At 40.4% G+C, this 27,322-nt stretch overlaps 1 protein-coding gene across 2 annotated transcripts in view; it reads left to right on the top strand.

The window, feature by feature from the left end:
* The window catches only part of Oca2 (OCA2 melanosomal transmembrane protein), a 338,081-nt gene that overhangs the window by 119,132 nt on the left and 191,627 nt on the right, over positions 1-27,322 (top strand). For both annotated transcript variants that reach the window (XM_005316964.4, XM_078049109.1), the window contains exons 10-16: positions 332-403; positions 2,350-2,415; positions 4,573-4,629; positions 6,697-6,821; positions 9,953-10,091; positions 24,173-24,305; positions 26,975-27,122. In XM_005316964.4, coding sequence (XP_005317021.2) covers positions 332-403; positions 2,350-2,415; positions 4,573-4,629; positions 6,697-6,821; positions 9,953-10,091; positions 24,173-24,305; positions 26,975-27,122 — 740 coding nt within the window. The remainder of the gene's footprint in view (positions 1-331; positions 404-2,349; positions 2,416-4,572; positions 4,630-6,696; positions 6,822-9,952; positions 10,092-24,172; positions 24,306-26,974; positions 27,123-27,322) is intronic.

Raw genomic sequence — 27,322 nt, 5'->3', positions numbered from 1 at the left:
TTCAGTTGCTTGGGGAGTAGATGGTAAATAATTAATGACAGTTCACTGCAGGCATCCTTGTAGAATGTACTTTATCCAACTTGCTACTGTTTTATCAGGGTCATCTAATTATTCAGGAAATAAAAATAACTTTCAGTAGAAGGCAGAGTGTGGTGCTTGTGCGTCTGTTGGGTTGTCTAGACCCTCCAACATTGAGACCCTTGGCCTATTTGTCATTTTAATAGATAGGGCATCTAATGCAGATACAGACAGCTACTCATGTCAACACAGGCTTTTGTGTGTGTTAAATCCCTTGGGGACTGGAATGAAATAATTTCTTGTTTCTTTCCAGATCGTTCACAGAACTCTGGCAGCCATGTTGGGGGCCCTTGCAGCATTAGCAGCACTGGCTGTGATTGGCGATGTAAGTTGTGACGTTCTGAGTCTCTGACTTACTGATGGAGAGACAATGTCAGACTCAGAGACACTCCAGGATTTGGTGTTATAAATTCTTTTATATGCTACTTCTACATATTTTTCCCCTAAGAACCACGCTAGAGGTTTGAACCAACAAACTTTAGCATTGATGAATATTTTTCATTTGATTTTTTTTCATTCACACATCCAGGTAGTTTTGGTCCTCATTTTGGTTAAAGAAAGGTTCATCCTGCTCATGTGTTTACCCGGGGTTGTTTGGTTGTGGGATATTAGAGTTAGCAGTGGTGTTGTCAGCTCTTGAGAACTAGACTAGCAGTGGGAGTAGAGAGTTAGGGTTCTGTCCAGGAGGCCCCTGGAGATGCATGTATGGGGCTGATGATGTCCTGCCAGGGCTGGAGCATGTCCTATCAGGCAGCCACATTGGGAATACACCTAGGGAAGTAAGAGAGGTGGAGTGCCTACTGGAAATGGCAGTCCAGAGTTGTTTGACAGTAATGCTGAAACCAAATGAGGGACCCACTCCAAGGTGGAAACACAAGACTGGATCTGAAAACAACTCTATGCAATTACATGGATTGTTCTGAAATTGCTAGTAGAGGCCATTCAATCAATCCGAGAATAACAACTAGTTTAAAAAACTCTGTGTGTGTGTTGCTGAATTAGTAATTTATTATGCTTTTTTTAAAATCTGGAATTTTAATGTAGGCCCACCCTAAAAGCAGTAGTAAAAACTTGAACTTTTTTCTTGACCAGAGTTGGTATAAACTCTAAAGATAAAATCTAAAGATAAAATGTCCCAGAATTCTAAAACCTAGACATAAAAATCCTTCAACGTGTTCCTGCAAACGAACGCTCCAACCTAGAGGAATGGAATTTGGGGGACCACGTGCAAATGGAGGACTCATCAATCCTGCCAAGTATCAACAAGATCGGGTGAAAAAATAATTGCTGAGATTCCAGTAAACTCGGAATTCTGTGGAATCATTGCAAATGCTTTCAAATGAAAGTGTATTTTCCTTGCCTTTGGTTAGGGCTACTTCAACAGGGAACAAAGCCTGGTATATGGTAGGCACACACTGTGGGAAGCCACTGGGTCACTGTCTTTCCCAACAGCCAGATACTGGCAGTGCCCTTACTTACACTCTATGCTCCCTATCTCTGCGACCCCACGAGAGTGGGAGGGCACATGAGAGTAGGAGACATGATTGTCCACATCGTCATCATCTGGCTTCATGCCATTACACTGAGGAAGACACATGTGGACTCCAAGAAGTACCTATCACTAAGCTTTGCATTTAAAAATAGATTTAAAAGAAAAAAGCTTTATTGTGGTTTACTGTTTTTGAAGTGTCAGTCTATGTTGGTTGGCCCATTTGCTTTTGGGTCTGTGGTAAAGCAGTACGTCATGGCAGGAGCACATAGAAGAGGAGCTATTTACCTCATGGCAGATGAGAAGCAAAGAGAGAGAGGAAAAGACTGGCATCCCCAAATCTCCTTCTAGGACACTCCCCTAATGAATTAAGACCTCCCACCAGGCCCCACATTTGAAAGGTTCCTCCACTACCCAATCGTGCTAGAAGCTGAGATCTAAGCCTTTAATACATGAGCCTTAGGGACACATTAATGATCCAAATGATTGCAGTAACTTCAAGGACCAACCCTGCAGTTCAGGCAACAGTTCTTCCTAGAGTTTTCAGGGACAGGGTTAAAAAATTTTTAAATTACTTTAATGCACAAGTTTGACGTTACAGATGCACTGGGTCATGAATGTTTTTCAGAGGTGATATAATCCAATTTCAAAGGCAAGTAGATGTTGTGTTTCCAACTTTGGCCCAATGAGTGGATTTGTAGTAAAGGGCAGCACACTTTTAGAGCTTATCCCCAGGAGGGAGACGCACAGGATTAATTGGCAAATTTGTGCTTTGATTGCAGAGACCCAGCCTGACCCACGTGGTGGAGTGGATTGATTTTGAGACCCTGGCCCTGCTGTTTGGCATGGTAATTATAGTCCTCCCAGCAGGACATGGCTCCAAGCCTGCTAAAACCTGGGTCCTTCTTTTTCTGCTGCTAATCCTATCATTATATTAAAGACACCATGTCTCTTGACAATTAGGGCTTGATTGAGAAGTGTTAATACAGGTCTAGCTAATTTCTCCTGAGGAGGAAGGGAACGATTGGTACTCTGGTTAGTTAGATGGAGAGTTTCAGTCTAAGTCCTATGGAATGATGAAATAACATTTCCATTAGAAAAGTTAGCAAGTTTTTGGAGGTACTACCCTTAAAGAAAAAAAATGGAATATCTTAAATAAATGAACCAGGGGTTAACATTAAATAATGTTTTGATTATTTGAAAAGTACATTTAATTACATAAGAAAAGGAAGACTTTGTCCCTGAGGAATCATTGGGGCATTTGCTAATTTATCTTATTGCTGAATGGCTATTCTGTGCTATGTGCTGCAAGGAATGACACCAAGTCAACTCCTAGGAAAGAAACTTAAATGCACCAGTAAATTAGTGTGAGACAGGAATCATGACTAATTTAACTAAAATGAATGGAATTTGGCAAGGATCTGGACAACAGCGAGAATGACTCACTTGCTTGTGAAGGACCCCTAAACAGCCAAGTGATTTGAAGGAGGGTTCATCCCTCTGGCCTAGAGACTTACTCTGTGTAAAATGGTCACCATTTGCCCTAATTTTCCTTGCTAACGTTTTATTCCTCCCCAAACTGGCAGATAAAATAGAGAATTCTGCTATTCTAAGGCTTCAATGTCACCCAAAGTAGCACTGCTATCCTCTGGGGGTAGGGTGCAGGGAGACAGGCCAATGCTCTGAATTGAGACTCCATAAAGGATGCAGTATCTGTGTTGGACCCTGAGAAGTACCTAGGGTTTGGGCATCCAGTCAGAAGAAGGGGACATACTGGATGATGTCTATAAGTGTAAAAAAATAAAATGAATGACAAATTTCTCTTCTTATGAAATAGAAAATCTTCCAGTGAGTTCTAACTGATTAAATTCAGAATATTTTTTTATTAGTATCTTGATGGTTGTTTTCACCAACTTTTCATTGTCAATAGAAAGAAACATGTGAGGGCTGGGGCTGTGGCTCAGCGGTAGAGCGCTCACCTTGCGTGTATGAGGCCCTGGGTTTCATCCTCAGCACCACATAAAAATAAATAAATAAATAAAATAAAGGTATCGTGTCCAACTATAACTAAAAAATAAATATTAAAAAAGGAAACATATGGGTGTACATTCTGGATTGACCCAGAGCTGGGAAGATAATCATTCTAATACAACTGTTCCTACTTAAATGTATAGATCAAGTTGGTGACAAAAATCAGTTTACTTACTCTGGAACCCAAAATTTAATCCAGTTTTAAAATCTTAAAATGTCTAAGTGTGTTTTTTTAATCAGTTTTTTAATTTATACATGACAGTAGAATGCATTACAATTCTTATTACACATATAGAGCATAGTTTTTTCACATCTCTGGCTATATACAAAATATATTCACACCAATTCGTGTCTTCATCCATGTACTTTGGATAATAATGTCCATCACATTCCACCATTATTTCTAACCCCATGCCCCCTCCCTTCCCCTCCCACCTCTCTGCCCTATCTAGAGTTTGTCTATTCCTCCCATGCTCCTCCTCCCTACCCCACTATGAATCAGCCTCCTTATATCAGAGAAAATATTCGGCATTTGTTTTTTTGGGATTGGCTAACCTCACTTAGCATTATCTTCTCTAACTCCATCCAAGTGTTGCTTTTGTGGATAATGAGGTACGGAAGGTCACCTGCTGCACCCTGTCCTTCTCTGCTTCTAGCTTTAGGACTGAGCAGGTCCCCTCATCTCTCTGATCCCGAGTTTCCTGGCCTATAAAACAGATCAGTAATAATGCCTGATGTTTGTTTGAGGATTGGAGGGGATGGTGATTGATCTTCAGGACGAGTCCTGGACTAAATATACATATAAAACCACTAGTAAGTGACTCCACTCAAGGGGTTTGTAAGTGGGAAAACTAAGAAATCTTTCAGCAAGATAGCAAGGAGATTGATTATTGGCAACTTTCAGGGGCTAGATCTCAAATTCATAATGGCCATCTGACTTTGTTTCAATATTGTGTTTTCTCTTTTTCCCATAGATGATCTTAGTAGCCATATTTTCAGAAACTGGATTTTTTGATTTTTGTGCTGTAAAGGTAGGTGTGATCTTACATTTAACAGATAAATTCTAACTAACTAACATATTTATTGTTTGGACATTGTACATTTAGTACATTAAAGTATTATTTAAAACAAATATTTAAAAATTTTATCCTCCTTTTCAAAATTGCTTCTACAAGGCTGGATATAGTTGCCTTACTCTGAGCAATGCTTTCAGCTTCTCCATAAATAAATGAAGGATCTGAAGGAAAAGGGTACTCACGTTGAATGTTTGTATAACATTATTTAAATTGGCTGGTGAAAGCTACACATCAAAAATTATTTTGCATATTAGAGTCTCTAAATATTCCAAGCCATCAGCTTCTGATTGCTTTGCTTTTTGGTGAAATAATTTCAATGATTACTTTCTAAATATTGAACGTATACACATTCACTATTTTTAAATTAGGGAAAAACATGTTTGTCTTTTAAAAATCCCTTAAGGATCTTATTTATTTACTTATGTTTTGGTGCAGAGGATTGAATCCAGGGCCTCACACATGCTAAACATTACCACTACCACTTACTCCACCCCCAACCCCTTAAAGGTCTTATTTAAAAAAAACATATTATTGATGTTATTTTTTGATTGGCAGATCATAACTGTACATATTTTGGGGTACAATGTGATTTTGTGATGAATGGATACACAAAGTGGCAGGACAAAATCAAGCTAGTTAACATATCCATCACTTCATTTATCTTTTTTATGGTGAGACATTTGAAATCTACTCTCTTAGTTATTTTGAAATGTATACTACACTATTATTAATTAGTTATTGGCTGATTAACTATAGTCAATCTGCCTGTGTAGCAGATCTCAAAATGTATTCCTCTATCTTCAACTTTGTACCCTTTGATCAACATCTCCCCAACCCCCTCTCCCAGTCCTTCCATCTCTGGTAACTGTCATTCTACTGTCTACTTCTATATCAATTTTATTAGATTCCATATTTGAGATCATGTGGTCTTCATCTTTCTGTGCCTGGCTTGTTTCACTTAATGTAATATCCTTCAGTTCCATCCACATTGTTGAAAATTACAGGCTTTTTCCCTTTTTTATGTATTAAGTAGTATTCCATAATGTATATATCACATTGTCTTTATCCATTCATCTGTTGCTGGACACTTAGATTAATCCATATCTTGGCTGTTGTTAATAACTCTTCAGTAAACATACAGATATGCATTCCTTTGGATATATGTCCAGTAGTGGGATAACTGGATCATACAGTTGATAGATATTAGTTTTCTGAGGACCCTCCACCCTGTTCTCTATAATGGCTGTACTGATTTACATCTCTACCAACTGTGTATGACTTTCCTTTTCTTTACATTTTCTCCAACACTTGTGATTTCTCATTGTAACCTTCATATGCATTTTTAGCTGGAACTTTGGAGAGTTTCACCAGCAGGTTCTGGCATGCAGGATTTGTACTAACTCTAGCATGCATGGTTGGCAAAAGATCTTGCAGGGCCCTACTAATGCAAAGGCTAGTGCTGTCTTGATGTTGCTTTTGTAACTGAAAAACTCTTATTAAAATAATTTATTCAACAAAACACTTTGAAAATTCTGAATAAAAGGACCATGCAGTGATTTTTGTGGTCTTTGTGTACCATGTTGTGTATACCAGGCAGATATCTGGCCTCTTCCTTCTAATACCTTGATAATAAAAGTATTCCTTATGTCTCCAAAGATCAGCAGCCACTAGGGTCACATGGATCTCAAATGTAGCTGTTCAGGATATCTAATCAAAATTATAGATAACATGAAAGGGATTGAATGTTGACATTTTGTAACAGATTAACCATCATAAGGGCACAGTGAAGAGAGAGAATCAAAAAAGAGAGAATGTAGGGCCTTGTGGATTTATATTGTCCAAGTACTTCAATGGCCACTACCATGCGATTTAAACAGATTTAGGATTCTACAGTATAAGTTCTAACCCACCATGCATGGATTATTTGGGTCCCTATTCCTTGGATTCACTTATGAAAAGTCGCATCTATTCTACAAATGCACTGATTCTATCTTATTCCTTCCAACATGTGTGTGCACCCAGGCATACCGACTATCCCGAGGAAGGGTATGGACCATGATCATCATGCTGTGTCTCATTGCTGCCATCCTTTCTGCCTTCTTAGACAATGTCACCACGATGCTCCTCTTTACTCCTGTGACCATAAGGTATGCAGAGCACTTTTGCTGTGGGGACCATAGCCAGGCTCAGGGCAGGTATGTTCTGGCTGTACCACCTGACCCAAGGCTCCCTTCTCACATTTACAAAAAGGCAGGGGCCAGTGCCCACCCTTTCACTGAAGCACAACTCACTGCATTCCAGACCAGCCAGCGCTGGCTTTGTGTGACTTAAATGCACTTGACAAGCTGCGGTATTCCCATAGCTGGATGACAGCAATGTGGTGGGGAGTTGGAAGATGTGGGCATTGCTTTCCAGGAGACTGGGCTGTTATTGAGGACCCCAGACCGTTCTTGTCCATGCACTCCCATTATCATCTTCCACCTGGCTGGCAGCAGTTCACAATTGTGCTGGTATGAAAGCTCCTGTCCAGGGCTCCGAGAGGCACGTGCCTTGGGGAAGATGGAACAGTCATTGTCTGGTTCCTGGTCTGAGGGCTTGGAAGGTAGCAGGACAGACTGGGTTCACCTGAGTTAGGACTTGGCCTAATAGGACTTTGCAGGCAATTTCAGGAAAGAGACATTCAGTCTAATTCAATTCCAACTCTTAATCCCATCTACATCAATAATTTGACATATATTGAGTGCCACGATATGTTGCCCAGAATCTTCTGCAACTAGAGGTTCAGTCCTGGCCCCTTTGTGAACCTTTCCCAAAGTATAGACCTTTTTTTTTTCTGTATCTACCCTGTAAATTCTTTGTTTTAAAGATGGTTCCCCAGCATTTGAACCCCAGGATCCCAAACCTGGGTCCTCCCCAGCTTGGACCCATCATGTACTGGTACTTGGCTGATTCTGGGGATACAGAAAGTGATAGGTAACCCTCAAGGGTCCAGAGTGAGGGGGAAGCACTAACGTTTGTCCTGATTAGTGATTGGGCATCTTGAGTAAGTCACTTCCGCTGCATTGATCTGAGTTACACCATCAAAGGGATTAACCTGAGCTAGCAGGATGAAAATTCTGTGAGACAATGGACCTGCTTGGACACCAAGCATGAGACAGAGAAAGTTCAGTCACTAGCCATGGGCTACTTCTAAGGCTCAGGATTAATTCTGGGGGATGCTTTTGGCATTTGAAGAGTGATGCCTCTTAGAGGAGGAGTGAGTTGGGGTCTTCAATGGGGCCTGCAGTATGCTGAGACTATCACTTACCTCACTGTGGAGATGTGGGTTTGTACCTAGGCTCCTGCAAGTTGGCCACATTGTGAGAGCCAAGTGCAGATGGGGACTTGGAGTGAGATAGGCTGAATTCTCAGCCTTCCTCTGCAGGATGGGGCAAAGCACCTTTGGGTTGAGGGTAAATGAGAGATGGAGTGAACATGTTTGAAGGGTGCGGTAAATTTTAATAGACATTACTGATGATACTGAACTGTGCCTCTTAGACTCTTTAGGGCCCTAAACTGCCCTCCTCCAATCAGCATGAATCTGCTGCCCATCTCAGATTGCTGACTACATCATTTCCCAGATGTGTCCGATTCTAGTACCACTGCACTCTCGGATAGCAGCCTGGGACAAGTGGGATTCAGGCCTGAGGTCCATGGGGCACCCTTTTCCCAGCATCCTCACACAGCCTGGAGAGCCCAGGGGCTTGTTCAGCCTTTCTGGAAATTGTTTTGATCTTTGTTGCTCAGAAATTAGCTTTGTAATTTTTTTTTTTTTAAATCAGGGACTTCATTTTCTAGTTTGAAACCCATGTCTTTCAAGATGTGTTTCACATATTGTTGGTCTTAAGATTCATTATTTATATCACAACGTTCTTCATATTTTAGAGGAGTTGATTGCTTTCCTCTGCCTTTGTCTGGACTGAGAAGTGCTCAGTCCCTAGAGTTCAACAGCGAGGTCCATTTAGATCAGGTGCCATCTCTGTGCTCTGTCTATGAATTATTTTCTTGTTAGAAGGAGATTCTGGTAGCTTCCTCCACTGAGTGCAGCTGCTGACTTGGGTCTGATGCCCATATGTAGAGTCACTCTGGATCCTGGTAGCCAGGATCACTCCTTCTTCAGCTTCTAGACAGCCTCCAGGCCAGTCGGCCCTCACATCAGTGGAGGGGAAGACTGTGTGGCTGGCTATGCTCTGAGCTGAGGGCAGGAGGTGGTGGGAAAACCTTCAAGTGCAGCAGGACCTGCCTCAAGGAGTGAGATCCAGAGCCCAGTTACTACATGGCAGAGGGGAAAGAGGATGAACAGGTGTGGAGGATGCTGTGATGTGCTCTCTGTACTTTTTTTTGAGCAATGTTTCTCATCTCCATGCACAGCACTCACTTGAGGAGTTCTAGAATGCTGCTATGCAGGTCCACTCCCACGTACTGGTCTACTGCAGACCAGGCTGTAAAACTTTCAAGGATTATTTATTTATTATTTATTTATTTTGGCACTGGGGATTGAACCAGGGGCACTAAACCACGGAACCACACCCCCCAGCCCTGTTTTGTATTTTATTTAGAGACAGGGTCTCACTGAGTTGCTTCAGGCCTCACTAAGTTGCTGAGACTGGCTTTGAACTCAAGATCCTCCTGTCTCAGCCTCCTGAGTGGTTGGAATTATAGGCATACATCACCACACCCAGCAACTTTCAAGGATTCTAAGACAATCTAGTGTAGACATGGTGGAGAACTTTCTTCTCTAAGAAAGAAGTCAGTAGTCAGTAGTTAAAGGGAAGGGCTGAGAGGAAACCTTGGGGTCTTAGCATCTGTGAAGGGGAGGCAGGTACAGGACTAGGTGAGCAGGCTTAGTGTGAGCACTGGTGATTTCTGCATTGACCCCTGCCCCTGACTCAGAGGGTTTTGGTGGCCAGTGCCCATCTGCCTGTGCCAGGCCCTGCCTTTCACTGGGAGCTTGCACACAGGGGACTGTGCTCCATCTAGACTTATGGGGGTGGAGAAGGGTTACATCATGACACTGACGGTTCAGAGGACGCTGGGTTAATTCAGAGGAAATGTCATTTTCAGAGTCACTGCATCCCAAGGGTGTTATTGTAGTTGTCTCCCCCACTCCAACACTGCCCTCTCATAAATGTGTGTGCTTTCTAGGTTTAAGCCAGTACTTTAAATATATATGGGCTGCACATGGGTCCTTTATGATGTAAATAGTGGGACTAACTTCATTTTCCTCCATTTATGATAGATTATGTGAGGTGCTCAACCTTGATCCAAGGCAAGTCCTGATTGCAGAGGTGATCTTCACAAACATTGGAGGAGCTGCCACTGCCATTGGGGACCCACCAAATGTCATTATTGTTTCCAACCAAGAATTGAGGAAGATGGTATGTACCAGTATATTAGGGTTACTTTCAATAAATGCAGAACTAAACTCACTTAGCCCTCTGCCCAGTGTTTTAGAAACCTTTATTAACTTTTATTAGAAATCAAGATCCTCTGTATTACCTCTTTATAGTAAATGCTTTTAGATGTCTTGTGGGTGGGACGTAAGGAGACAGAGATGAATTGCCTTCATTCTCGATCTCCTAAGGTTTTGAAGAAATGATTGGATAACATAGTCATAATATGTTGTATTAATTACATCAATAGGAATGAAGGTTTAACTAGTATTAAGAACAAAATGGCCTGTCATCTTTTACAGGAGATATGTGATTTCCTTCTCAACTGAGGTAGATATATTTATTGAAGAACTTAAACTTTTTTTAAGGGTCAGAACGTGAAGGCCTTAGAAGTTCTTTGAAAACCCCTATAGATATTTTTTCCACATTTTTAATTGGTGCATTACAGTTGTACTAAATAGTTGGATTTGTTATTACATATTCATACATGCACACAATGTAAGAATATAATTCGGCCAATATCATTCCCAATTATATTTCCCCTTCCCCTCCTCTCCTCCCACCCCATGACCCCTTTCCCCTACTCTGTTGATCTCTCTGATTTTCATGAGACCCTCCCCGCTTTTCTTGTCCTTTTTCCTCTGTAGCTTCCACATATGAGAGAAGACATATGACTCCTGACCTTCTAAGTTCTACTTATTTTACTTAACATAATGTTTTCAAGTTCCATCCATTTTCCTGAAAGTGACATAAATAAAAATTATAGCTAAATACAATTCTCTTTATAGCTAAATACAACTCTAATGTGTATGTATACCACATTACCTACATCTATTCATCTGTTGATGGACACCAGTTCCATAGTTGGGCTATTGTGAATTGTGTTGCTATAAATGTGGGTATGTATGTATCATTATAGTATGATGGCTTTAATTCTCAAGGATAAATACCAAAGAGTGGTATAGCTGGGTCATATGGTGTTCCATGCCTAGTCTTATATATAGTCAGCTGTATATATATATATATATATATATATATATATATATATATATATTTCTGACCTTCAGTTTTTATTTAAATATAGTAAACTTTTAATAGAATAAACAAAAAATCCTCTACACAGCAAATATTTTACATAAATGTAACATGCATGCCTATTTCACAATTAAGCAAAATGGACTTTTAGGCACAAGATTTAAAAAATCATGAAAGAATGAGACCTGAACGCAAGACAGAAATAACAGAGGCAACAGAAATATACATTACTTAACACCTCAGTTGGTCTTATCTTCCAACCTACTAATTAAGGCCTGAGTTTCAGGAATCCTATGTTCTTAACTGGAAATATCTAGTTTGGTTGTACCTAACATATATCCCCATAACAAATAATTATCTTTCAAAATAATCTAATAAATATATAATTCACACACATATGTACACTATGTACACACACACACACACACACACACACACACATTCTGCTGAACCAACCTCTCAAATAGGGAAGTAAGAATTTTGGAATTTTCACATAGAAAAAATAATTCTGCTACAGAAATACAACAATGAATGGCATTATTAGAAGTCTCTAGTTCATTTGTATTACTTTTCCCTAAATCACCTTTTTACTAAGGCCTGCTGCCATGGCTCCTCAGACACTGCAGAAATAATCTTTTCATCCTGCCTAAATGACCCACAGTAGAGATGCTTTATAGAGAAAAGGAGACTTAACAGTTCAGTTATAGACTTCAGCACGGGTGTCGTAAGTCAGCTTAGTTCAAATGCCTGGAACAATTTCTTTATGTCAGTTCTCTTGGGTTTTACTGGTTGGTTTTCTCTGTTTCTTCCCCTACCAGCCTGTAAGCACCTGAGCAGCCTGTGATGACAGTCCCTGATTTTAGGGAGATCACACCAGTCAGAGTTCAAGCAGGAGAAAGGTCTGTTTGAACACACAGGGCACTTCACATGGGGTGAGGCAAGCAGAGGAAGAGTCCATGAAGATGGTGCCTACAGAACCTCAGAAGTGGGGTCTGGAGTTGGGGAGAGGAGCAGGAGAGTTAGAGAAGACAGAGTCAGGAAGAAAAAAATCCAGTTTGACTGGCAAGAGGATATTTGTGAGAAGTCATCTGTGAGAATGTGTTCTCAAAGGAGAAAAGATTCCTTGTTCTGGCGGGTCAAGTTGGGGGTGAGGGTGGTGCAAAAGCACTGAAGGCTTTGCACAGGGAACAAAACCCAGAGCCATGCTAGAGAATCCCTACACAGTGCTGGGTGGGACAGATGACGGAGGAGAGAGCAGGAAGCTCAGAAAGCTTCACTCACCAAGCCCAGTGCCACATGCAAGTATTTCCCACAGAGCCAAGTGTCAGTCCAACATGCCCCAAACCACACAGTTCTGTCTACATAAATCAAGGCTTTTGGAGAAAAAGTAGTGGAGAGGGGACTTAAACAGATATTTTCAGTTTAAGTTCTTAGAGCCTATCCCAGTTTGAACAAGTTAAGAGCAGTGAAGCCATTCTCATATCCAGTAACAATTCAAGTCTCCCAATCATGACCATCACCTTTCCTGAACTGTCATCACCAAGTAATCATAAAGCAATAATCATTTCACTTCAGCTAAGTTCCTACCTGCCACTCAATCCACAGAGCCCTCATGAAAGGCTGAGACCCCACCACAAGATACTAGGCACATGTGTTGCCTCTACTTGGGCAGAGTGGTGTGGGCATGCTGCTGGGTAACAGCACCTTGTCCCACCTTCAGCCCACTGGAGTCCTGGTGTGGATAAAACAGTTGACGTATAAGGTACAACTCTGACCAAAGCCCCCATCAGGGCCATCCTTTCTTCTCTAGGTCCAGACTGCATCCCTCCACTAGCTAGGGAGGGAGAGGCCATCTGAGTAGAGGGACTCAAGGAAGGAAAACCATTGTCTTGATGCTCACTGACTCAAGCCAGATAGAAACTTCTTAGGACACAGTCTTTCAAACTACTAGTCTTTTGATCCTATAATTACTAATAAATATTTTCTTTGAACACTAAAATAAAAACCATTTATTTTAAAGAGAACAGGTATAACTTTATATATCTTAAAGAGTTAAAATTAAAACTTTATCATTAATTTTCACTTATTATTTTTTCATCATTAGAATTTTCTGGATTTTCCTTCTCGGAGGTATCAGTAAAATGCTTCCACATTTGGTAATGATTTACTGTAGATGATGTTGTGTGTATGTATTCCTGTGAAGTGCATCAGTATGTGTGTGTGTGTGTGTGTACCATCTTCCTTAAATGTATTTAAACTGCTAAGAATTCATGGCTCTAAGGTATTGATGGCCACATTGAAGACCCCCCCCCCATGATATAGAGATTCTGGGTATAACTTGGATGCTGTGGTGAAAGTCTGTAATCCTGGTTGCCCTGGGGGAGCTTCCTGGAAGCACACACACCAGTCCTGAGTGTGAACTGAGTTGTCATGTGAACATGAACATATCATCTTGGAATATATCAGAAGGTAACAGAGCCTTGTCATCTATTCTAGGGACAACTATCAGCCAGGATGGGCCTGGGAATACACATGGGAAAGAACTATCTTCAGAAAGAGTATTTGTTTATTTTTTATTCTACAATAATATGTTTTTTGTACAAAATAGAAATGACAAACACACATGTACTCATGCATACACAAATAAAAGCTGTCATAATTCTGCCACTCAGAGACAAATTATCTTAGTATTTCGATGCAATTAATCTTCTAGAATACTTGCATGTGGATGTTTTGAATAAATAACATAGCTTCTGCTCTGGCCAAGATGGAGTAATAGGGACTGGATTTCCTTTCTTGCCTGGGACAACCAACCAACCAACCAAACCAACCAAACCAACAAATGAACAAAAATCCAAACCAAAACCAAACAGCATACCAGGAGCAATAGTAATGAAGACACTGAACACTGGACCAAAAATGGACAGCAATCCCCATGATATGGGAAATGAGATTAACTCTATGATTCCTCTGGCTCACTGCCTGAGAATTTTCAGGGTGTGTTGCGGAGAGGGAGGAACCACATGGAGCTCACTCAGCTCCCTGAGTTAATAAGGTGGAACTGACAGTCTGGGGAGTCCAAGGCAGCTGGAATTTGCAAGACAAAGGACCAGAGAGGACAGAGCTGCTTAGAGAGAGAACCACAGAGACCTTCAGAGAGTCTCCCTTGAGAATGCAGTAGTGTTCATTCCAGTCCATGTATGTGAGGAAACCACCTATTGTCAGGGGAAGCACAACCCAGAAGATTAGAGGTAAGAGTCCTCGACATGACAGGGACAGGAATAGTCTCTATTCCTGCCAGGCAGGCTGGAACCTTGAAATTCATAGGGCACATTGTAGGCTACTCAGTAGGGTCTTGCCTCTGGAATTACTCCTTGTGGGGAGTGAAGATGGCTGGATATGGCTCTGATTCCACCTAATAAATCTTAAAATCAAGACCTGAAAGAATCAAGCTTTCTATATAGTTTAACAGACTCCAGAACAGACCTCAAAGATATTTGAAGGATACAAAAACATTCAACAGTGTATAGAGCAAAATCACGATATGTGGCATATGATCAAGGATTACCAGGCATGTAAAGACGCAAGAAAATATGACGTATGATAAGAAGAATGTGAACCGTTGAAGTCAACCTTGAGTAGACACAGGTATGAGAATGTGTAAAAAGGACATTAAAAATAAAAATTATGATACATGCATTACAGATGTCCATCAAGTGGAAACATTAAAGACATGTTTTAAAATGCCAAAATCAAGCTTCTAGAGAGAAAACTTAAAATATCTGTAATAGAAATATACTTGTTGGGATTAATGGCAGCATAGCAGAGGAAAAGATTAGTGAACCTGAAGACACAGATCCAAAATGAAAAAGACTGTAAAGATAGCAATGAAAAAATGAAAAGTGTTCTTGAAAAACTTTAAGTACCTAACACATATATATAGTTCTAATCTTTAAAGGATGGGGAAAACAAAAGAGGGAGAGGGAGAGGGAAAATGAGAGGAAGAGAGACAGGGAGAAAGACAGCACAAGCTAGCTCTGTGGTGTCTCTTGTAAGGGCACCAGCCTGTGGGCCCCAGCCTCATGAACTTATCTCAACCAAATCACCTCAGAAAGACTCTGTCTGCAAATAGCATTACACTGAGAATTAGGGCCTCAGCATAAGAATTTGACAGGGGAACACAATTCAGTCTAGAGCAAATTCGAACTGAATTATAGTAGAAACGGCACACATAAAAATTTGAAGTTTCTTGAAAGGAGGAGTCAGCAACTTTTACTTAAAAGGCCATACAGTTAATATTATAGGCATTTGGGCCATATGATGACTGTTGAAATTACTCAGTTCTGCCAATATGGCATGAGAGCAGCCACAGACAACGCATAGAAGAAGGGACGTGGCTGTATCCAGCCTGCAAATGGTGATTTAGTGGTCTCTGCTCTAATGCAATCTCTAAAGGGAAATTTATACTCTGAGACACTTAAATAAAAAAAGATGAGCCCAAACTGCCTGCACCAGCCTGCGTGGGACCCAGACTCTCAGTAGGCCTCGCCTGCCCCACCCCAGGTGGGGCAGACACCCACCAGAGCCTAGCCTCTGGAGCAGGACCACCCCTTCCAACCAGCAGACCACTGAGGGAGGTCAAGCCCAGAGCCCAGATCCACCCACACTAACTGTGCAGGACCCAGATCCAGGATGCAGTAGCATTCATTGAGGGATACCAGCAGGTTCTGGAAGCCCAACATCAAGGTGAGGTACAGACAATCTGCTGTACTACAAGAATATAGGGAAGAAACTGTAATATCTCAGATCCACACTGCAAGAAAGGAAGACACACAGACAACATGAAAAAACAAGGGAGGAAAGTGCCCCAAACAAAGCAGGACACTATAATGACAGAACCCATGGACAGCGAAGTTGATGAAATGTCAGAGAAGGAGTTCAGAAGGTTCATATTAAAATGATCTGTGAATTAAAGAATGACCTAAATGAGCAAATACAGGCAAAAATCAATCACTCCAACAATGAGATAAGAGAGCAAATTCAGGTAGCAAAATATAACTTCAAGAGAGAGAGACTCTGAAAATAAAAACAGTAAGAAATACTTGAAATGAAAGATACAATAAATCAAATAAAAAACTCAATAGAAAGCATAACCAACAGACTAGATCACTTGGAAGAAAGAGTGTCAGATAATGAAGACAAAGTAAACAATCTGGAAAATAAAGTTGATCACACAGTGAAGAAAGTTAGAAACCATGAACAGAACATCCAAGAATTATGGGACAGCATCAAAAGACCAAATATAAAGTTATTAGGATAAAAGAAGGCGCAGAGTTTCAAACCAAAGGGATGCACAGTCTCTTCAATGAGATAATATCAGAAAATTGGAAAATTTTCATTTCATGAAGAATGAAAATACAAATACAAGAGGTTTACAGGACACCAAATGTACAAAATTACAACAGATCTACACCAAGGCACATTATAATGAAAATACCTAGCATACAGAATGAGGATAGAATCTTAAAAGCTGCAATAAAGAGGAATCAGATCACATATGGGGGAGCCCAATTCGTATCTCAGCAGATTTTTCAACCCAGACCCTCAAAGTCAGGAGATCATGGAACAACATATACCAAGCTCTGAAAGAAAATGAATGCCAACCAAGAATCTTATATCCAGCAAAACTAAGCTTTAGATTTGATGATGAAACAAAAATCTTCCATGATAAACAAAAGTTAAAAGAATTTACAACTAGAAAGCCTACACTACAGAACATCCTCAGCAAAATATTCCAAGAAGAGGAAATGAAAAACAATGATGAAAATCAGCAGAAGGAGGGATTACACTAAAGGAAAATTTAATCAGAAGAGAAACCAAGTCACATAAATATTAAAAATAAACAAAAATGGCTGAAAATACAAATCATGTCTCAATAATAACCCTGAATGTTAATGGCTTAAACTCACCAATCAAAAGACATAGACTAGCAGATTGGATCAAAATAAAAGACCCAACAACATGCTGCCTCTAAGAGACTTCAAACTAAAGTCAATCAAAAAGGATAAAGAAGGACACTACATACTGCTCAAGGGAACCATACACCAACAAGACTTAACAATCATAAATATATATGCTCCAAACAATGGAGCATCTACATTCATCAAACAAACTCTTCTCAAGTTCGAGAGTCAAATAGGCCACAACATGATAATTTTGGGTGACTTTAACACAACTCTTTCATCACTAGATAGATTTTCCAAACAAAAGCTGAACAAAGAAATTATAGAACTCAATAAAACAATCAATAACTTAGACCTAACTGACATATATAGAATATTTCATCCTTCAATGAGAGAATACACTTTCTTCTCAGCAGCACAGGATCATTCTCTAAAATAGATCATATACTATGACACAAAGCAACTCTTAGCAAATATAAAAAAGTAGAGATACTACCCTGCATTCTATCAGATCATAGTAGAATGAAATTAGAAATCAATGATAAAATAAGAAATAAAATCCACTCCAACACCTGGAGACTAAATAATGTGCTATTTAATGAACAATGGGTTGCAGAAGACATTAGGGAAGAGATTTAAAAATTTTTAAAGGTTAATGAGAACACAGATACAAAATATCAAAATCTCTGGGACACTATGAAAACAGTTCTAAGAGGAAAGTTCATTGCATGGAGTTCATTCCTTAAAAGAAGAAAAAGTCAACAAATATATGACTTAACACTACATCTCAAAGCCCTAGAAAAAGAAGAACAAATCAACACCAAAAGCAGCAGAAGACAGGAAATAATTAAAATCAGTGCTGAAATCAATGAAATTGAAACAAAAGAAAAAACTGAAAAAATTATAGAACAAAAAGTTGGTTCTTTGAAAAAATAAATAAAACTGTCAGACCTTTAGCCATGCTAACAAAGAAAAGGAGAGAGAAAACTAAAATCACTAACATACATGATGAAAAAGGCAACATCACAACAGATACTACCGAAACACAGAAAATAATTAGAAATTATTTTGAAAACTTGTACTCCATTCAAATAGAAAATATTGAAGGCATCAATAAATTTCTAGAGTCATATAATTTGCCCAAATTAAATCAGGATGATATACATAATTTAAACAGATCAATTTCAAGTGACAAAATAACAGACAGCATCAAAAGTCTACCAACCAAGAAAAGCCCAGGACTGGATGGATATACAGCCGAGTTCTACAAGACCTTTAAAGAAGAACTAATACAAATACTCTTTAATTTATTTCAGGAAATAGAAATAGAGGCAGCACTTTCAATCTCATTCTATGAGGCCAATATCACCTGATTCTAAAACCGGGGAAAGACACATCAAAAAAAAGAAAACTTCAGACCAATATTTCTAATCAACATAGATGCAAAAATCTTCAATAAAATTCTGGCAAATCAAATACAAAAACATATAAAAAAGATCATACACCATGATCAAGTGGGATTCATCCCAGGGATGCAAGTTTGGTTCAACTTACGAAAACCAATAAATGTAATTCATCACATCAGTAGATTTAAAGATAGGAATCATGTGATCATCTCAATAGATGCAGAAAAAGCATTTGACAAAATACAGTACTACTTTATGTTCAAAACACTAGAAAAATTAGGGATAACAGGAATATATCTCAACATCATAAAGGCTACCAATGCGAAGCCCCAGGCCTACTGCCGCAGTCTGGCTGGCCACAAATAACCGGGGTCACGAGCGACTTGTAGGTTCAAACAGGAACTCCTTTATTGCCAGAACCCCACGGGAACTCTCCAGAACTCTACGGAAACTCCAAGAGAACCAACGGGAACTCAACAGAAACTCTGCGAGAACTCAAAAGTAGCAGGCACCCGAGGTAGCAGGAGCTGCCCCACTGCCGGACAGCAGAGGTCCACATATACAACTGAATACACAGCTTGTTTCAATTTAGCATCATCCAGTTACAGCAATCAGTCATTATGTTAATAATTATACACAGCTTAACTTAATTATCATCATCTTAATGGCTCGCTGGCGTTACTTCTCAACTGCTCCTTCTGGCAAAATGCCATCCCGACCTGGCTGTGGCTCCCAACAGCCAACATCATTCTAAATGGAGAAAAATTGAAGGCGTTCCCTTTAAAAATCAGAACAAGACAGGGATGCCCTCTTTCACCACTTCTATTTAACATAGTTCTTGAAACACTGGCCAGAGCAATTAGACGGATGAAGGAAATTAAAAGGATACACATAGGAAAAGAATAACTCAAATTGGCACTATTTGCTAATGATATGATTCTATACCTATAAGATCCTAAAGATTCCATCAGAAAACTTCTAGAACTAGAAAATGAATTAAGCAAAGTAGCAGGATATAAAATCAAAGGCATTTCTGTATATCAATGATAAATCCTCAGAAATGGAAACAGGAAAACTACCCCATTTTCAATAGCCTAAAAAAAAAATAAAATACTTGGGAATCAACAAAAGAGGTGAAAGATCTATATAATGAAAATTACAGAACCCTAAAGAAAGAAGTCAAAGAAGACCTTAGAAGATGGAAAGATCTACCTTGCTCTTGGATAGGCATAATTAATATTATAAAAAATGATCATACTTCCCAAAGCACTATATAGATTTAATGCAATTCTTATCAAAATCCCAATGACATTCCTCACAGAAATAGAAAAAGCAATCATGAAATTCATCTGGAAAAATAAGAGACTCAGAATAGCCAAAGCAATCCTTAGCAGGAAGAGGGAAGCAGGTGGCATCACAATATCAGACCTTAAACTACTACAGAGGAACAGTAACAAAAATAGCATGGTATTGGCATCAAAACAGACTGGTAGACCAATGGTACAGAATAGAGGACACAGAGACTAATCCACGAAATTACAATTATCTTATGTTTGACAAAGTGCCAAAACATGCACTGGAAAAAAGATAGTCTCTTCAACAAATGGTGCTGGAAAAACTGGAAATCCATATGCAACAAAACGAAATTAAACCCCATCTCTCACCATGCACAAAACTCAACTCAAAATGGATCAAGGATTTAGGAATAAAACCAGAGACCCTGTGTCTATTAGGAGAAAAAGTAGGCCCTAATCTCTATCATGTGGGATTAGGCCCCAACTTTCTTAATAAGACTCCTATGGAGCAAGGATTAAGATCAAGAATTGTGGGGCTGAAAACTAACTTGGCGCCTGGCTAAATGCCAATAGGAGGACACTGAAGTTGTTTTGAAACCTCCCTGATTGGCTTACTTCTCTTTCATGCTTGTGCACAGCTCGTGCTCTTCATTGGAAATTATGGTATGGGTATACATGTGAATTTCTCCTGCTGACTTGACCTTTATGTTGATTGGTTCCCGCTTTTCCATGTTTTAAAATGATTGGCTTTTACTCCTTATATGAGTTGTGTGTGCTTCCTCAATAAATGAGATACTGCTTTGATTGGTCTCCCTGGCGCTTCTGATTGTCCTCTGGTGGGGAGGGCTGGGTGGGCGGCCGGCCGACCCTCACCTTTCTTGATCAGGTTGGGGCATGCTCTCCTAAGCCTCTCTGCAGGACAGAGTGGATAGAAGAAGCTAAAAACCCCAACAAAGAATCAATAAATGGGATGGACTCAAACTAAAAAGCTTTCTTTTCAGCAAAAGAAACAATATGTGAGGTGAATAGAGAGCCTACATCTTGTGAACAAATCTTTACCTCTCACACATCAGATAGAGCATTAATCTCTAGGGTATATAAAGAACTCAAAAAGCTAAGCACCAAAAAAACCCAAATAACCCAATCAATAAATGGGTCAAGGACCTGAACAGATACTTCTCAGAAGAATATATACAATTAATCAACAAATATATGACCAAATGTTTATCATCACTGACAATTACAGAAATGCAAATCAAAACCTCTCTAGGATTTCATCTCACTTCAGTTAGAATGGAGACTATTTTGAAGACAAACAACAATAAGTTTTGGTGAGGATGCAGGGAAAAACACTGATACACTGTTGATAGGACTGCAAATTGGTGCAGCCAATATGGAAAGCAGTATGGAGATTCCTTGGAAAGCTGGGAATGGAACCACCATTTGATCCAGCTATTCCTCTCCTTGGTCTATACCCAAAGGACTTAAAAACAGCATACTACAGGGACACAGCCACATCAATGTTTATAGCAGCACAATTCACAATAGCTAAACTGTGGAACCAACCTAGATGCCCTTCAATAGATGAATGGATAAAAAGTATGTGGCCTATATACACAATGGAATATTACTCAGCAACAGAATAGAATAAAATCATGGCATTTGCAGGTAAATGGATGGAGTTAGAGAAGATAATTCTAAGTGAATTTAGCCAATCCCCCAAAACTAAATGCTGAATATTTTCTTTGATATAGGGAGACTGATTCATAGTGGGATAGGGAGAGGCACATGGGAGGAATAGACAGACTCTAGATAGGGCAGAGGGGTTGGAGGGGAAGGTCAGGGTCATAGGGTTATAAATGATGGTGAATGTGATGATCATTATTATCCAACATACACGTAGGAAGACACGGATTGATGTGAATATACTTTGTATACAACCAGAGATATGAAAAGCTGTGCTCTATATGTGTAATAAGAATTGTCATGCATTCCACTGTCATATATAAATAATAAAAAAGGAATAAACCAAGCTGGGTTTGTGGCTCAGTAGCAGAGTGCTCGATTACCATGTGTGAGACACTGTGTTTGATCTTTAGCACCACATTAAAATAAAGATATTGTGTCCACGTATAACTAAAAAATAAATAATTTTTTTAAAAAAGAAGAGTCTCAAATTCATGACTTCAGAAAATTGTGTCCTTTAGCTGCTTCTGGTAGTGCTTTCCTCCAATCCACTGTGTGACAACTTTCAGTGTCACTCTGCTGGCTCTGCCTCTTTGGCCATTTCTTAGTCTCCTGAATGAGCATTTTATTCTCATACCACTCTTGAGTACCTATGGCCTCTGGACTCTTATTTGATGTTTTCCCCTCCTGGGCCAGTTCATCACTTCTGTGGCTTGCTGTTTCCTGCATGCTGGGCTCACCCACCTTCACTCTTCCAGAAGTCCTCTGACCTCCTTCAGATCCATGGGTGTCAGGACCCCTCTGCCACATGCACTGCTGGTTCCTTGCATACAGTAGGATCACACCAATCTCTCCTGTCTGTCACCATATTCATTCCTATAGTATGTGTGTTCTCTCCTTACTGTGTTCTCCAGCCCTGAGAACTCCTCTGTCCTGGGCATCCAGACTGGATTCTGTTTTTAAAATGCACTGTGTGTATTTTACTAACACACTCAGTAGATTCAGCTTAACAATTTATAAGCTTTTCACTTAGAATAGTTTGCACTGAGTTTTTACCTTGGAATAATTCAAGAAACCACTTTGGCTTGAACCATCCCTTACGACCCAGTGGACTCTTGACTAGTCAGTCACAGAGCTAACCGGATAGCATAGTGCCTAGGAAACAGTATTGTTTGACTGGGAATCCTTTAACTACATCCTCATAATTTTATATAGCTTATAAAGCAAGGCATATTCTACTCTGTTTTCCATGGGGTCCTCTATTGGTTGTTTCACATGCTTCAATATTTAACCACTAATCCGTTAAATGAGGATTTGTGGAAAACTGCAAAGAAAATGGCTGAGTGGAGCCCCAAACAAAACCATACAGAATAATATAGAAGCAGAAGCAGTACCATGCAAGAAGAAAGGGCTGCAGTTAAGCACCATATTGATGTAGTGTGACAGGGGACGGTTTTGTTACTGGGAACATTAAAGAGAAATGTCTAGGAAATTATAGAGATCTGCAATAGCATCAGGGGGCCCAGATACATGCACCTTATAAGCTTAGTGAAAACATTTGCATCCCATTGTACATTGCTTTTGCTTGTATTACTTCTTAAAAATATCAGTTTGAATTTTTTTCTATTTTGTATTGCTTGATAAATTCACCCATTCCACAACTCTAGTAGCAATCAAATACCTCCAGTCAGTGCTGTGTAATTTTGCTCTGGATGTATTCCTTGGACCTCTTTAGTCCTTGGGTTTTGTTTTTTTTTTTCATTTATCTACCCAGTTTTTCTTTAAATGCCCCACCATTTCTAAAGCAGCAAAACTTCATAGTTATTATATTCCAAACAGACCCAGAATTACAAGGGGGTACAAAGATCTATGTTTTCCTGGGCCATTTCCATGAAACAGTATTAACAATTACATTTCATGACCCAGTTGGGCATAAAGATAACTATCTTAATATTGTGTTTTAAATAAGTTTCTCTGACCCAAAAGTTCATTTTTTTTTTTTTACTTCTGATTTTAGAGGAAATTAGAACATTTTCATGAGTACCTTAAAGTATTATTTTCAAGCAGATATCTGGAGTATGAATGCTGTAGATAAACACAAAGTTCAAGGTCATGGTCAACATCTGACCACAGTGCATACCCCACAGGCAGGCAGAGGAAGCAGAGGGCACTTGCCCAGGACTCTGGGCAGCCTCTGATGCTGACCGGGGAGGAAAGACTGTGCTTTCCAGGCCTGAGGACTCTCTCCTTCAAATCAATGGCAAGAACTTTAGTGAGATGCTTTAAAAACCCAATGTACCTTTAAAATGGTGAATACTGTTAGTCACATTGTTTAATGTTTACTCACATTCAGTCTTTTTACACCTGAAACTGGAAGCTAAGGTTGGAATTAGATATGTTAGCTTGTTTTTCTTTCCTCCTAAGATGGTTTTTTTTTACATGTAAGAATTATTAGTTCAACATGAAAGAAAAAAACCTTGACTGTTTCAAACTCATGGTGAAGCATCTGTATTTTTCCTTGTTTTTTGTGCTGGGCTTCAGGACCCTCTACCTAAGGTTCCCAGAGGTCCTGATGTCCCCTACAATCTCTGGTCTTGACCCTCCACGGATCCTGATGTGGGGAGCTGCCACCAGTGCAGAGAAAAGGGCATTTCCACCCATTTCCTCTTTTATCTTTCCAGGGCCTGGACTTCGCCAGATTCACGGCACACATGTTTGTTGGGATTTGCCTTGTTCTTCTGGTCTCATTCCCACTCCTCAGACTGCTGTACTGGAACAAAAAGCTTTATAACAAGGAGCCCAGTGAGATCGTTGGTAGGTATAAGCCTCAGAGTTCATATGATCATTTTTCCCCGGGGAAATTCTTACAAAGAGGTCAGAGCTGCCACCCCATGTAAAACATGAGGGAAGTGTCTCTTGTTGGGACCCTGTGTGCTCAAGATCAGAGACTGTGCATATCTGCCTCCCGGAATGCAGTGTGCTCCCTTCTCCTGCGCAGAATCTCTCTCAGCTAAATCACTTCAGAATTCCTGTTTAATTCCACAGTTAGAAAATAAAAGTGCTACCTGAACATCGATGATGGGCTGAGCAGAATAGGGCCGGTAGAGCTTTGGATTTGATGGGTTGGAAAGTAGGTAGGCTCTGAGTGTGCATGGATGGGGTTGAGGCTGCTTTTGGAGGACACACCTGCATAAGAGAGCCCAGGGGACCTAGAAGCCCAGCATCACCAGTGCAACGCTGGCTCCCAGTTTCTGCTTCTCCAAATACAAAGACATGGATGAAACTCCCAGCCTGCATCCATGGGCTGCCTCCAGAGTGGAACCATGTAGACATGCAAGCTTTTCAAAGCTGATTAGTGGCTTCAGAAAGTACCCTTCACTGTGATGACTTTAAAGAGCGGCTGGAATGTCTCTGACGTTTATGGGCGGGTTTTTAATGATACCTTTCATCTGATGAGGTTCAGAGCATTAGATGAAACCCAGGCCCCATCTGAACTTATGCTGAAGCCATTCCACAACCCCGTCTCTCCTTTCCTGTCTCAATGTGGAGTTTCGTGTTCAAAGTTTCAGGAAGGCTCATTGCTTTCTCTTCCTCCTATTCATTGCTTTCTCTTCCTCCTATTCTTCCCCATCTTTTTATGTTATCAAAACCTCCTAGGAGGTTTGATGAGGTGTGAGGCTTTTCAGAGGGAAAGCATGGATCCGCTTCTCTGAAGAAGCCTTTGAATTACACCCAAGTTCATTTTAGTTTAGAAAGCTGTGGTGCATCTTTGTAAGGCTGAAACTCAAAACCCGAGCGCTGGCTGATGTTGTCTCAGTGCTCCTGTTCTCCCTGGGTCTCTCTATGGAGTCTTGGCAGCCTTTATTTATAGTCTGTTTCTCTGACAAACGTCTCTGTTTTCTCAGCAGTGCAGCAGGTCTGCCACACGGTAGGTGATCAGCACTTGTGTATCAAATAGAGGGGGCGTAAAAGGTATCGTTTTCTTTATTGGTTGAGTTCACAGTGATTGTACTGCTGTGTCTTGCCTCCACCTGGAGCAGGCTGTCAGGTGCTCCAGCCCCTGCTTAAAAGGCTTTGGTCTTTTAATTTAATTCTTGTGACGTATATTGTATGGTGCATTGCACATAATGTAGTTTGGATCTGAAATTATCCCCTGAGGTCCCTGTGTTGAAGACATGGTCCCTAGGGAGGCACTATTGGGACGGACTGGAACCTTTAGGAGGTGGGACTACCTGGAGGGAGTTAGGTCCCTGGGGACATGGCCTTGAAGTGGATGTTGGGATCTGCACGTCTTCCTCTCTCTGTCTGCTTCCTGGCTGCCATGAGGTGAGCAGCTTCCTCTACCATACACTCCTGCTGTGATGTGCTGCTTCACTCTGTACCCCAAAGCAGTGCCAATTGACTATGGACTGAAACCTCTTAAACTTTGAGTCAAAATAAACCTTTTCTCCTTTTAAGTTATTAATCTCAGCTATTTTGTTTTAGTGACAGAAAATTGACAGAGTGGTGAATGAAAACAGTGGCTTTTTCTTATTTGTTTTAGTGACAGAAAATTGACAGAGTGGTGAATGAAAACAGTGGCTTTTTCTTATTCTCTTAGTGATTATTTTGAGAATTTTGTATAGCATTTTAAATTGTAAAATAGAGGTAAGCTTTCATGAAGTTCTTTCATATCTTAGGCAATGAATCATCTCTCTTTACTCTTCTCTCTCAGAAGCTTCTGAATTCAGTCTTGGGTGAAAATTCTGCTCATTCTATTGATGTCAGTGTTTCATCAGGCTACTTCTCCCCTTCCTGGGTAACAGACTTGAGCTCAGTGAGGGACTGGTTGGGAGTGAGGGCTTTTCCCCAACTCCTGACTCTTCCCAAATGTCCTGCTGGCCCTGAAAGCCACTGCCCAAGAACAACCCTTGTGCTTCTGATTTTCACTAGACCTGTTTCTGAAGTCAGCCAAAGAGTGGGCGCTTGGCTTTGTTCATTTTCTGTTACTGTTACTGAATACTACAGACTGGACAAGCTCTAAGGCAGAGAGTTGTTGTTCGCTTATTGTCCAGGAGGCTGGGAAGTCTGAAGCACAACCTGACATCTGGTGAAGGCCTTCTCGCCACGTCATCACATGGCAGAAGGCATCGCCTGGTGCCTGAGTTTTGGAGGAGGCAAACCACATTCAAATCAGAACAGCAATGTATAGGTTTTGGCTAAAAGTGAGACATGCAAGAAGAGGTTAGGGTTGCTGGGCATTAGGTTTGATGTGTCTGTTCAAGACAGGAATTTATTTGTCACCAGAGAGTTGAAATTGCTCTACTTCACTTCCATGGTTATTTTAAAAAGTCAGCTTTGTCACCTGGTTTCATTATAGTAACTAATGTGCTGAGAAGCTTCTGTTTTGGGCTGAGTCTGGGAAACCTGAACATGGTGAGTGTGTTGTGAGCACTGACATCCCAGGTTGTGGGGAACTCAATTTTGCCTTACTTTCTCTGCAGAACTGAAGCACGAGATTCACGTGTGGCGCCTGACAGCGCAGCGCATCAGCCCAGCCAGCCGTGAGGAGACGGCCGTGCGTGGCCTGCTGCTGCGGAAGGTGCTGGCACTGGAGCACCTGCTGGCCCGAAGGCTGCACACCTTCAATAGGTATCAAATTGGGTCCTGATCAGATTTACAGAAGCAGTTCTTGTGTTTAATGGTGGGATTGTATGAGCAACATACTCCGCTACCATCCAAACAGTGTCCAAATGTCACATAAAATGCAAATCAAGTGAATTAAAATTGTTACTCCAAACATTTGTAGCATTATAAACTGGTGACACTAACTGAGCCAATATGCAACTTTT

The sequence above is a fragment of the Ictidomys tridecemlineatus genome, chromosome 5 (assembly GCF_052094955.1).
Source record: "Ictidomys tridecemlineatus isolate mIctTri1 chromosome 5, mIctTri1.hap1, whole genome shotgun sequence".
Taxonomy (NCBI): Eukaryota; Metazoa; Chordata; class Mammalia; order Rodentia; family Sciuridae; genus Ictidomys; species Ictidomys tridecemlineatus.
Note: the sequence above shows the minus strand (reverse complement) of the source record. Positions and strands in the feature narration are given on the sequence as shown.